This window comes from Pungitius pungitius, chromosome 1, assembly GCF_949316345.1.
Source record: "Pungitius pungitius chromosome 1, fPunPun2.1, whole genome shotgun sequence".
NCBI lineage: Eukaryota > Metazoa > Chordata > Actinopteri > Perciformes > Gasterosteidae > Pungitius > Pungitius pungitius.
Window position 1 is genome coordinate 12,052,266 of NC_084900.1, and position 12,606 is coordinate 12,064,871.

A 12,606-nucleotide genomic window follows, 5' to 3' on the forward strand; every position below is an offset into this window, starting at 1 on the left:
CTTCATCTTAAATGCTTTGTCGTGCTGGTAGTTCTACAGGGCTCTGAACATCCGCGTGCCTCTCATCGGCCTGGAGGTTTGGACCGAGAGGGACCAGTGTATCGTCACGGAGGAGCCAAATGCCACCCTGTGGTCCTTCCTCCAGTGGAGACAGAAGCTAAAGTCCCGCAAGAAACATGACAACGCCCAGCTGCTGACGTGAGCGATTGATGCACTTACACAGTCACGTCTAAGCTACAGCAGCCACGTAACAAAGATGGTTCAGCCCCAGGTCTGGTGTGTACCCGTAGGCCAGTCAGTGCAGACACTGGGGATACACATGTACCCTACGATAGTTGGGGAAAATATAGAATTAGAACAAGATGACTTTCTCACCTGCAGTTTGAAAGAATTAAGTCTTGTAAGTAGCTAAATAAATAATAGAATGTAATAACAGAAGTATTAAATCTGACTTATGACTACTACTACTAATGACAGTTGAAGTGATTACAACATATTGATAATAGCAGTAATAGTAATGGAAATATGAACGATCGTATCAGTGAGGTTCGAGCAGGGCAGCAGGCCTAACCCTGATCCATGGAGACCTGCGAGGCGAGAAAACACCAATTACCCAGTTAGTTTTTTTTAATTGTTAGTCTATGAATTCAAATTATTTGGTAAAAAAGGATTTTATTAACAAAAAATATGACTTACTTCACTTGGCTTCACAATTTGGCTTTCGGAGAACAAACATTAAATTCTTGACCAATTTTGCCTCGATAATTAGACGTGCTGTTTGGTTGTGATCAATACGACAAGGCGTAGTTTTATTTTTGAAGGCTATGTGACAAGTTAAATGCCATTCACATGGTGAATTGGGGTTCTTCACAAACCCACATCTGATGTTTCTTTGTGTGTGTGGGGTACTGTGACTCGGATAGCGGTGTGATTTTCAAGGGGACCACTATTGGGATGGCACCGCTGGAGGGGATGTGCAGCCTGGAAAATTCTGGAGGCATCACTGTGGTATGTGTGAAAAAAATCTATTACATCTCCTCAACGCTCTTCATTCAGAAAAAACTTCTTCCAGCTTCCATCGATTGTCTTTGCCTTTGTGTGTGTAGAATTTTCTAAAAGAAACTGTTCTCCTCTTCTTCAGTTCTTCAGTTCCCTTTAACGCATCCAGGCCTTAAAGTTCCTTTCAGCTCGTTGTTTAGGTTCTCAAGCCGTAGGCCGAGCGGTTCTGGTTCAGTCCCACCCCCCCCCCCACCCCCCCTCCTTCTGCCGTTCTTCAGAAGCGTGCAGCTGTTTTTTAGTTAAAAAGCTCAGATAAGTAAAATGTTCACTGCCTAGAATCCATTTTATTTCCATATATGAACAAAAATGAACCGGCGTTCAGGGTAAATCTCTAGTGATTAGATACTTAGCATGCATAAGCAAATCAAAGAAGCCAAAACAACTTGAAACCTCAAGAGGAAAAACAAATCAGCCCATAAGGTAGTGTTCAAATAATTGCTTTGAACATCGACCACTCAGCAAACATTTATCAAACAGACCACAAGAAATGAGCACAGTGCCAAAATGAACTTCACTTTTTTTCTTATAATTATTATACGTTACATAATTTTTCTAACACCAGCACTGAAATACAGACTTATGAAGAATACCCATTACAAATATGTTGTTTGTTATCTTTATCTTATGGACACCATATGTATTACATTTCTGTCACATATTATGAGAATACTACTAATGAAAACCCTTGTTAATGAACATTACGTTTTTTCTCGGGTTTTGACCTTCTAAATATCAATATTTTTCAAATATGCCAGTTGATTTTGTAAAGAATTATCTAAAAGCAGTTAGCACTAATTAGCAGGTTACATGCTGACATTTGAATGTTCTAGAACTGATGAGCACAAAAGTGATGAGGTTTTTGTTGGTATCTAGTGAGCTTTGGAGGAGCCTTCCTTTAGGTATTTAATTTTTCTTTTCTTTTCTTTTTGTCTGAGCAGTCCACTCATCAGCTAGAGACAACCAATTAAAACAGACAAATAACTTGTAACTTGTCTATAAGTTGTATCATATTGTTTTGGAAGATTCAATCATACTAAAATAAAACTTTCATGGATTGGACATTTTTGCTGTATTTGCCGTTGTTTGTTAATATTCTGTCTTTACTATCAGACTTGATTTTGGGCATCCCAATAGAGTTTTAATCTCCCTAATTTGAATTGCTTTGTTTTTCTCTAAATGGAACTACAGCAAACTGCTTAAAACATAATTAAACTAAAGCTAAATTCCTATGATCGACAGTCAGGAAAAGCCATGTTACTTTGATGGAACCATGTGGCAAATGTTTTCTGCTGCAGAGGTGTCGTTTGGATTTTGACTTTCAAATGTGGCCTTTTTACCTGCGGCTCTAAAAACGTCCCCCAAATCCCATCATGTAGGCCATGTAACCGCGTGGCTTCATACACGATGTGCAGTGGACTGAATGAACACAGCTGGAGCGATCAATAGCTTTCAAAAGCTTCTAATGGACTGTTAGCTCTTTCTGTACAGAAGTGGTCTGTAGAATCCAAATGTCCTGTGGCTCAACAGCACAGAATCAGCACAGACTACACACCACAAAGCTCGAAATAGCATGTAAAGGATTTCACTGCAGAATATTAGTTTCATACGGTATGCATAATTCAGAAGCAGCGCCAAGAATGAATGACAGCTGTCAGTGGATCAAAGAGGAGCTAAATACATCTGAGGAACGTGTTAAAGCCCCTCTGCACTAGATGGAACTAGGACATGGTGCTTCTTTCTCCATTCTGCAGGAGTTTAGCACCAACTTTACTTCATTTAGCCACTTCAAACAAAGATGCTCATTACTGTGCTTTCTTCTTTGGGGCCCATAAATCATTATTATTAATTAAATAAATAAGGTTTTTATCAAACATAAAGAAACTGCTTATAATGCTATTGAGATGGCGCATAATTCTAAATAGATCTATATTTGCTGGATAAAGTTTCCACAACTTCCTGCTAACCTGGAGGAGAAAGCTCCTAAATTGCCCGGCACAAATGAAAACATGCTCTCACATGAAGCATGTCACTCACACCTGTATGTTTGCCTCCATGCAGCTATCAAGCTCCACGTGTTGTTGTCCGTCCTATAAAGTAACCTCCCTCCCTTCAACCCACAGGACCACTCAGAGCTGCCCATCGGCGCCGCCGCCACCATGGCCCACGAGATTGGCCACAACTTCGGCATGAGCCACGACCACGACGGCTGCTGCGTGGAGGCCTCTGCCGAGCAGGGAGGCTGCATGATGGCTGCCGCCACCGGGTGAGTGCAACCTGCTGCCATTCAGCAGACCAGATTACATATTGATTTGATTTCTATTTTCAGAACCACAACCAACCTTTTGGAAACAAAAGGATTTACTGTCAGAAGTGAATAATCTTTGCCATAAATTCTTCAAATTTTGCTCCTCAAAAGTGGAAATGTCCCTTTTCAGGCATCCATTCCCACGCGTCTTCAGTCGCTGCAGCAAACGGGATCTTGACAACTACTTCCAGAAGGGAGGGGGCATGTGCCTCTTCAACATGCCCAACATGAAGGACCTGGTGGGGGGCAAGAAGTGCGGTAATGGCTTTGTGGAAGACGGAGAAGAGTGTGATTGTGGAGAACCTGATGTGAGCACATTTATTCGTTTTTAACTGGTTAACCTGCCTGATGTATGTTTCTGTTCCATCTTCCATCCTGTGGTCTTGTTGGAAAAAAACATTTTTTTCCACACTCTTCTTTACCATATGGTATGATTCCAGATAAAATGTTTGGAGGAACCTATAATTATCTATTTCTAGTTCTGACACTTAACACTTTTAAAATGTTGTATTCTAAGTTACAATGTTCACTGTATTTCACATAGTGAGAATGCGACAACCAGAATCCAGAAAGCTACGCACAGATTGTTGGTCGACAACAAATAGTTCCAGCTCTAAACGCCCTCTCAAACCGCACATTGGAATTTCTACCTTTTCGGATATTCTATCTATCTCATCTCACCTGAAAGAAGATCAACCATTTGTTCAATCAATTACCCTGTTGAGCAACATTTCTTCACTTATATGATATAATGTAACCAAATACACCAAATATATAGGAAAAAAAAGTAAAGTATAAGAACTCCATTAGCTGATTAAGATGTGGTTGAAAGGTCTGTCATTGTGGACCCAAGTAAAATAATTATGTTAAGTACAAGCAACACATTGTTTTGAAGGTAAAGCTTTCTCTGGAGACTCCCACCATGCTGGGAAGGCCAAAACCTGAACAATTTTTATCCCCAATAGAATAAAAAAAAGCACAAAAAGAGTTTCAAAGTCCATGAAATAAGAGCACCTCTATTTTTTGTACCAGTCACTGGTAGAAAAAGCAGGGTTTTTATACCCGTCCACCTCCTGTTATACGCCAGGTGTAGCAGTGGCCTTGTCAATAATGTGCTCTGCTTTTCCTTTGTACTACAAAGCAGAAAAATGTCTTAAAGTTCACTCAAATCCAGGTGGAGGGTTTTCACTCAGCAAGCCTAGAGGTGAAGTAACGCTGCTTTTGTTCAAGCAGCACAGCCAGTTGATTGCTAACGTTTGTTACAACTCCCACTCGGAGCAGACTGACAGTGCAGCTCAGGCTTCTGACCAGGCACCTGTTGTTAGCTACACAACGTAGCTTAATGGTCTCGCCTTGTGATTTCCACATGAATGATAGGCATGACAAAGATACTGTGCTGTGGAGAGCTAGCCTATTAACTGGACTCAATCCTCTGACTGGATTTTTAGCAAAGGTGTCAGGATCTATTCATTACTCTCATGTCCCGTGGTGTTGTATTATCTCTTCTCCATTCCCTCCCCCGGGGATTCTTCTTCTTCTTTTTTTCTGGCTTGAGTAAACTCTCACATTTTGTTTAAGTGGCTTGCGAGAGTGCTCCATGGCAACGGGAGATACTTCCTTTATGGATGTGGTATGGCACGAGAACAGTAGCAAAATAATCTGCAGATTTTCAGTTTTCTGTTCTCAAAGCTGTCATAAGCCCTTCTGAATGACTCAGTAGAATTTCTAACTGCTGATTTGCTATCTTATCAACCTTTATTTAAAAGCCACTTTTTGACCCACAGATTTTCCTTTCAAATTGCTTACCAACATTTACAAACTAACGTTTAAAACTGCTGACTTGAAGACTTTCATTACTTTGAATGAATGACTCATATACATTTATATACTTTATAACCCTTTATTAATTAATTACATTATGTATAACTGCTGACTTAATGTTTATGACCCTTTATTAATTAACGACTTCATGTATAACTGCTGAATTAATATAAATGACACTATTAATTACGTACTTCATTTATAACTGCTGACTTAATGTTTATGATCCTTCAATAATGAACGACTTCATGTATAACTGCTGAATTAATGTTTATGACCCTTTATTAATTACATGATTCATTTATAATTGCTGACTTAATGTTTATGATGCTTCATTATTGAAGACCTGCAGACCTTTATTCTGCTTTTTTTCGGCCCAAACACTCAGAAATGGACTGCAAATGACATATGAAAATGTTCAAATACTTCAAAACCATTTCCCACAACCTGGAAACGGTTATTACCCATTACATGTCATTTAGCTGACGCTTTTATCCAAAGCGACTTACATTGCATTTTAACCCATGGTTTACATTTTGCCTGGGGAGAAATTAGGGACACTTTCACATGGCACATGGAGCAGTCAGGATTATCAAAGAGTGACATATTGACATATTGAAAAATGCTCCTGATGTGTGACTTAAGAAGAGGGGGAGTAAGATATACTTGCACTGTGTGTGGGTTTGTGTAGCTTTAGGGACTTACTTTTGACGTGTGTGTGTGTGTGTGTGTGTGTGTGTGTGTGTGTGTGTGTGTGTGTGTGTGTGTGTGTGTGTGTGTGTGTGTGTGTGTGTGTGTGTGTGACAGGAATGCACCAATGATTGCTGCAATGCCAATAACTGCACCTTGAAGGCGGAGGCTCAGTGTGCCCATGGAGTGTGCTGCGAAGGCTGCAAAGTAAGAAATACATGCACACACACACACATCTCAGGGTCATCAGTTAGTCAGCGTATCTGTGTGTTTCCATAGCCCAGCAGGGCTCACACCTCCACCTCCATTGTGCTGTCATGTCCCAATGCGAATGCACACATCGTATTGTGGTAGCAAATCCTGCAGAGTGACGAATCAAAATAATGAAGATGTAATTTAAAATGTGCGCTGTCTGCAGAAGCGTTGTGTTTTCTGGATGTGGGATCAGTTTTCTCAGATGTTGTTGTCAGTCTGATTTGCTGCCATCAATGGACCAAAAAAATCCATCTTGCAGCTTTAAGTTGGTTTGCATGTTATTTATTTACAACTCTTATCTGCAGAGTCGTCTCCCCAAATATGCTTAAATCATGGACAATTATCAACCACTTTCCTCCTCATTAGTGTAGAATATACTTTGTTTCTAAATTTTATTTTGTAAAAAGATTCCACCCAGTAAATCTGTCCTGGAAAATTACACATACTATTAGTTTTGGGATAGTTTAATAAATGCTCACTTGTATGGGACATTCCCCATTGAAGCACCATTGAGGGTACCTCTTCATGAAAGGGTCCAATATGCATCATTCCCTGTCCGTGCCAGTTGAAGCAGGCGGGTACCATGTGCCGCGGGCCAGCGGGGGCGTGTGACCTTCCAGAGTACTGCACCGGGGCCTCCCCATACTGCCCTGCCAACGTCTACCTGCTGGACGGCTCCTCCTGTCAGTACGGAGTGGCGTACTGCTACAACGGCATGTGCCTCACCCACGAGCAGCAGTGCCTGCAGCTGTGGGGCTACGGTAATGAAGAAAGCTCATTGGGCTGCAATGCAGTCCATACACGTAGCACATGTAGTCTATATTACAGGGGAAGGGGTGCCCCGAGACCAGTGTTATGCCTTTGGCTTAAAACGGTTTGTGCTTTTACCTTAATCAGTGTTTGTGTGAAACTGCTTCAAAGAGCACCAGCAGATTTGAATGCCGTGTTTGTTAATGCGTTGAAGAAAACGAGGTGGCCTCAAAGCGAGACACGTTCTTTTTCCCTCTTCTTCTTTTCATGCATCACCAAATGCAAATGTTTTGTTATTATTGTTAATTATTATTATTATTATGTCTTTTATTAGTATAGTTAGTGTCACTGCTAGAAGAAAAAATGACAGTGTTTTACAGAGGCTATTCTAAATAGTTATTGATGATTGTTTAAATGATTAATAAATACAACATCATAAAATAAAAGCCTTTTTTTCCCCGAAGATTTCTCTTTTTTCACTTTGCTTCCAGGATGTGAGACTCATCCCTCCTGCTCCAAATGGCTTTGTTCCTCCCTCACTACTACATAAGCACTCCTCAGGCTCACAACCTCGGCGTGAACAATGACACTCCAACCCACCTTTGAGATGTTGCTAGAACTTCTCTCTCTGACACGGCCTGGCCCCCTCAAACACTGATCCACGCCTTCCATCCTCCCGGCCCCACAAATGCACTCACTCAGTCTTCACATCCAGGGGGCTGATGGGATGTGTTGTGTTTCCAGGAGCTCAACCGGCCCACGACGCCTGCTTTGAAGATGTCAATGCAGCAGGGAACGCCTTTGGGAACTGTGGGAAAGATGAGCATGGCAACTACATGAAGTGTGACAAAATGTAAGAGCTGCTGACACATCAAAATTCAATTCGCTCTGTATAACACAGTGTAATTGGATTTGTATACACCTGGGTTCTATTTATTATTGTTATTATTATTGCTTGTATCTCACCCCAGTGATGCAAAGTGTGGGAAGATCCAGTGTCACAGTGCTGCCAAGAAGCCCAAAGGCACCAACGCTGTGTCCATCGACACCACCATCAAGACGGACGGCATCGAGGTGAAGTGCCGCGGCACTTATGTGTACAGCACCCAAGACGGCCAGGGGGACCTGCCCGACCCCGGCCTTGTGATGACGGGCACCAAGTGTGGAGAGGGCAAGGTTGGTTTCTGTCAATCAAGCGAAGTCTGTATGTATATGTGTATGTCGACATGTGAATGGCGGTGTGATACCTACTCGTTGTTCTGAGAGTGAGTAAGGCTTTGCCGGTACCACTGCATTTAATCATCATAGGTTTAACAGTGTTTTTAAAAAATCTATTCCAACACTTGACACAACAATTGCCTGATCTTGGCCACCTGCCGAGTACCTGATCACTAGTCCTGTATATTGAACTTGCCTGTGACTGAACAGAGCTGTGGGAGAAAGAGACTGGCAACACAACAACACATTAGTCACAAAGAAGTCAAAGCTGTGTTCTTAAGCCAACACAAATACAATGCCAGAGCAGTGTTCATGCTCTGCTATCCACCCCTTTTTGCTGTGTCCCTTACTTCTTTCTACTAGCGCATAGCTCATAGATGAGAAAGGTTTGAGAGGTGGGATACAGTGTGTTTAGGTCTGACATATGAAGATGTAAAATGTGTACTGTAGCCAAGCAAACTGTAATTCATTTTTGTGTCTCTTCCGGATTTTGTTATTCTATAGACTACTATAGACTATCTATTGTGTCAAAAACATGTATTTGTCAAGCCCACTTAATGTTGAAAGCTGAGCCTCTGTGAGTCAAACAGGACGTGGATGTGATTAGCCGGCATTAACTTGCATTCTGGATTCAGATGTTGGCCTCAAATATGCAAGTAATATGTCCCTCAAACCCAATCTGTGCTGGCTCTACCACTCTTTTCCATGTAGATAAACTTGTGGAGAATGAACTTCCTTGACTCCTAGTAGAGATGATTGCCACGTTTCGGTGTGCCCTCTAATATTCTGCTTCTGCATAAATAATATTGGTTTAATAGCATACTCCGCTACATGTCACAGGGACCCTGTAGGTCTGTCAGATTGAGGCACTGTTCACATATTGAGTTAGAGTTAGATGCTGAGAGAAATGTACGCTTCTGTGCAAACCCATCTACAGACACACAAGATCATTAAAAAATAATTATTATGCATGCTAAATACATATGTATGAAAACACACACACACACATACACACACAGGATCTGCAGCCTCCTCCATTTTTCACCAGTTCATTCTACTTTTGTCAGTCTATATTGCTTTTCCCTCTGCAGAACATTCTTCCACTTGGATTCCAGTCCAGCTATTGTGCGGACACGCTGAAAGGACTGAATAGTGCTGCATGAGTAATATATTATAAAAAGGCAGCAGAGAATATTGTATGTCAACCAGCGGGATGAATTCTGAGTCATCATATTGAACGGGTTCTTCTCAACAATAAATGCATACATAGCACAAAGCTGCTGCCTTTAATCACATTGTCACACGTTCACTTACGCTCAAATTGATTTTTGTGCAAACAATAGTGGAGCAACAGCAGCAGGCAGAGAGAGATAGAGCGCTAATGCGAGTACTAATATCAATTATTACGACTCCGTGATGGAGTTCGACACGACAAATAATGAATTCTGACCCGCAGTTTGCAAGAGAAATCACAAACAAGTTACTGCTGTTGGCTCATGCTTTAAAATATACAACATAGACTTTGCATAGCAGCTTGTCCTACAATGTGCATTTCCCATAGAGTCCCATATTACTTTACTGAATTACATTATATGTCTTTAGATTACATTTCATGTCGTGTAGCTGACTCTTTTATCCATAACGACTTACAAAAAGTGCATTTCAAACATAAGTATACAAACTCCGAAGAACTAGAAACAAGTGCAATTTCATCAAATACACCGATTGTTATAGATAAGAGTCATGAGTACAATTTAAGTTATTAGCATTACAATTTAAGCGGAGTGTGCGGGTTGGGATGAAGGGTTTCACCATGTCCTGGATGTAGACCGAATCCATTCACAGCATGGTACGTGAGCACCAGTGTTTTGAACAGGATGGCAGCCACTGGTAACCAGTGAAGAGAGCAGAGGAGTGGAGTAGTGTGGGAGTATTTCGGAAGGTTAAAGACCGGTCGATCTGCTGCATTCTGGATGAGCTGCAGTGGTCGTATGGCGGCAGCAGAGAGACCTGCCAGGAGAGATTTTAAAAAGTCCAGGCGGGAGGTGACGAGCCTGAATCAGTACCTGTGCCGCCTTCTGAGTGAGAAGTGGACATATTCTCCTGATGTTGTAGTGTATCTACAGGATGGTGTTGTCGCTGTGATGTTTGGAGTCAGGGAGAAGTGTCTCACCGAGGTTCCTAGCAGTCCAAGTAGGCGTTAACACAGAGTTTCCAAAGTTAACTGTCAGGTTGTGGGTAGAAGAATATTTTCCCTGGTGGGTCAAGGAGGTTGTTACGGTGGAGATAGGAGAGTTGGTTAAAGATAGCACGTTCAAGCGTTCTGGACAGAAAGGGAAGAAGAGATGTTTTCTTCAGAAGGGTTGAGGGTGGGTTTCTTCAGAAGTGGGTTAACTCTTGCCTCCTTCAGAGAGTTGGGAGATAATAGAGAAGTGTTAATGAGATGAGGAAAGGAAGACGGTCAGGAGCGATTCCAGAATATGGGATGGAATGGGGTCACGGTCAAGGTGGTGGGACGGGCAGAGGTTACTAGGGTAAGAACTTGGTTAGGAGGCGGTGAAAGAGGGAAGCGAGGGCGATAGAGGTGAAGTCGATGGGACACAAGTAGTAGGAGATGGATTTGAGGAAGAGGAGTGTATGTCAGCTATTTTCTTGGTAAAATAGTTGACAAAGTCTTCCGGGCAAAGGGTGGAGGGGGGAGGAGGATTGGGGGGTTCGAGGAGGTTGGAGAAGATAGAAAATATTTTTTGGGGGGGGGGTTGAGGACTTTTGGCAGCAGAGATAGAAGCAGAAAAAGAGGAGAGAAGAGATTGAAACGCATGCAGGTCAGACGTCTTCTCATTAGTTGTACATATAAATAACTGGCCTTTTCTGCAACGCTAAGCACTTTACCTCTTTACTTGTATGTACGTTACTTTTTAATTTCATCCCTTCAACCGCATATACTGAATGGAAGGTTCCATATAACTGTATTATTATGATTATTTTTTTCTAATTTTCTAAAGTTTGTTGCAATGAGAGTGATCCTCCTAAGATGCAAAAACAACGAGCAATAAACAAGATATGTGCAACTTTAGTCTGTGGCTCCAGATCAGTGTCACTGATTCACCCTTCACACCCCTAAAGTCTGCTACTTCACATTTCCTTTGTGTTTCTTCTAACATCTGTTGTAACAAGGTTGAATTACAAACTTCTCAAAAAAATAAAACGTAATTCCATCATTGATGTAAATGCTTTTTAAAATGAGTATCACGGCATCAGTAGCGACAAAAGTGTTTGATAACAAAACGCTCAATTAGCATCAGTACAGGGAAGCATTTAAAAGAGGATAGCGGAGCTGCTGCCGCCGATCTCCTCAGGCAAGCCAGGTTGTTCAAAAGCCCAAGGGCACAAAGAGAAGGCAGATCAAAGTCTGTGTGTGTGTGTGTGTGTGTGTGTGTGTGTGTGTGTGTGTGTGTGTGTGTGTGTGTGTGTGTGTGTGTGTGTGTGTGTGTGTGTGTGTGTGTGTGTGTGTGTGTGCGTGTGTGTGCGCGCATGCGGGCGTGCACTGTATCCCTTAACACAGTATGTGATCATTCTGCTTGTGTTGCCACAGGTGTGCAGAGACCGCCGATGCCGAAATGCCTCTTTTACCGAGCTGGAGACGTGCATCGCACGCTGTCACGGCAAAGGGGTAGGCGCATGCACACACACAAAGCTTGCAACACACTCAACTCACTTAGCTGCCGGCCACGGGTCCCTAATCTTATTGTCACACTGTGTCCTTGGGCATTTGCAGAGATGTCACCCGGACTGTCGTAAAAAAGGCAGGAAAAAAGACGGCTGGAATACAACAGCAACAAAGTGATGACCTATTCATTGGTGCAGTACAAGCAAGCCTGAGGCAGATAAGGAGGAACCATACATTTTTTATGAGCCAGTAACCAAGCTCAAGAGAGGAGTATATGGGGCTGAAACACTTGTTACTTCCCGAGAAGATGAGGATGTAGATATGTAGGGGTATATATCAGGGAACTCAGACTTTGACCTCCAGTCCAATTGCGATAAAGTGGTGTTGATTCTAGGAATGTCTTTCAAAACAAAGCGCGATGTGTAAAAAACAGCTAAAATACCCATTAAGTTGAGCAGGATAGTCAGATATAACGCCACTATTTCCTAGCCTGTATGCACTAGCTATCATGGCACACTCTGGTCATTTTAATAATAATTTTCCTTGCCGAAACTAATGTTAATTAATTAATTAATGTCAAAGAATCGACAGGTCAAATTTGATAAATATGTCTGAACACCTCCATGTTTAATTTAGTAGTAGATAGTGACTTTGATGAGAGTAACAAATAAAATAAAACCATGGTGTGACCATGTGACGGCCACTGCTCTTGAAAGGTTTTCCATTGAATCATTGCCACATCCTTTTTTTGTAGTTCTTTCAATTTTTCTTTCAACTGTTCTAGTTTGAAAGACCCACTTCTTGCTTTCCCTACTAGTTCCAAACAGTCAGTTGAAGC

The 12,606-nt window shown here is 41.8% G+C and overlaps 1 protein-coding gene across 1 annotated transcript in view; it reads left to right on the forward strand.

Annotated features, from left to right (window-relative positions):
- Positions 1-12,606, forward strand: part of adam19a (ADAM metallopeptidase domain 19a) — a 95,416-nt gene that overhangs the window by 73,268 nt on the left and 9,542 nt on the right. The window contains exons 9-17 of the mRNA XM_037479660.2: positions 32-198; positions 924-1,008; positions 3,180-3,322; positions 3,495-3,672; positions 5,993-6,082; positions 6,696-6,891; positions 7,625-7,733; positions 7,852-8,056; positions 11,694-11,771. Coding sequence (XP_037335557.2) covers positions 32-198; positions 924-1,008; positions 3,180-3,322; positions 3,495-3,672; positions 5,993-6,082; positions 6,696-6,891; positions 7,625-7,733; positions 7,852-8,056; positions 11,694-11,771 — 1,251 coding nt within the window. The remainder of the gene's footprint in view (positions 1-31; positions 199-923; positions 1,009-3,179; positions 3,323-3,494; positions 3,673-5,992; positions 6,083-6,695; positions 6,892-7,624; positions 7,734-7,851; positions 8,057-11,693; positions 11,772-12,606) is intronic.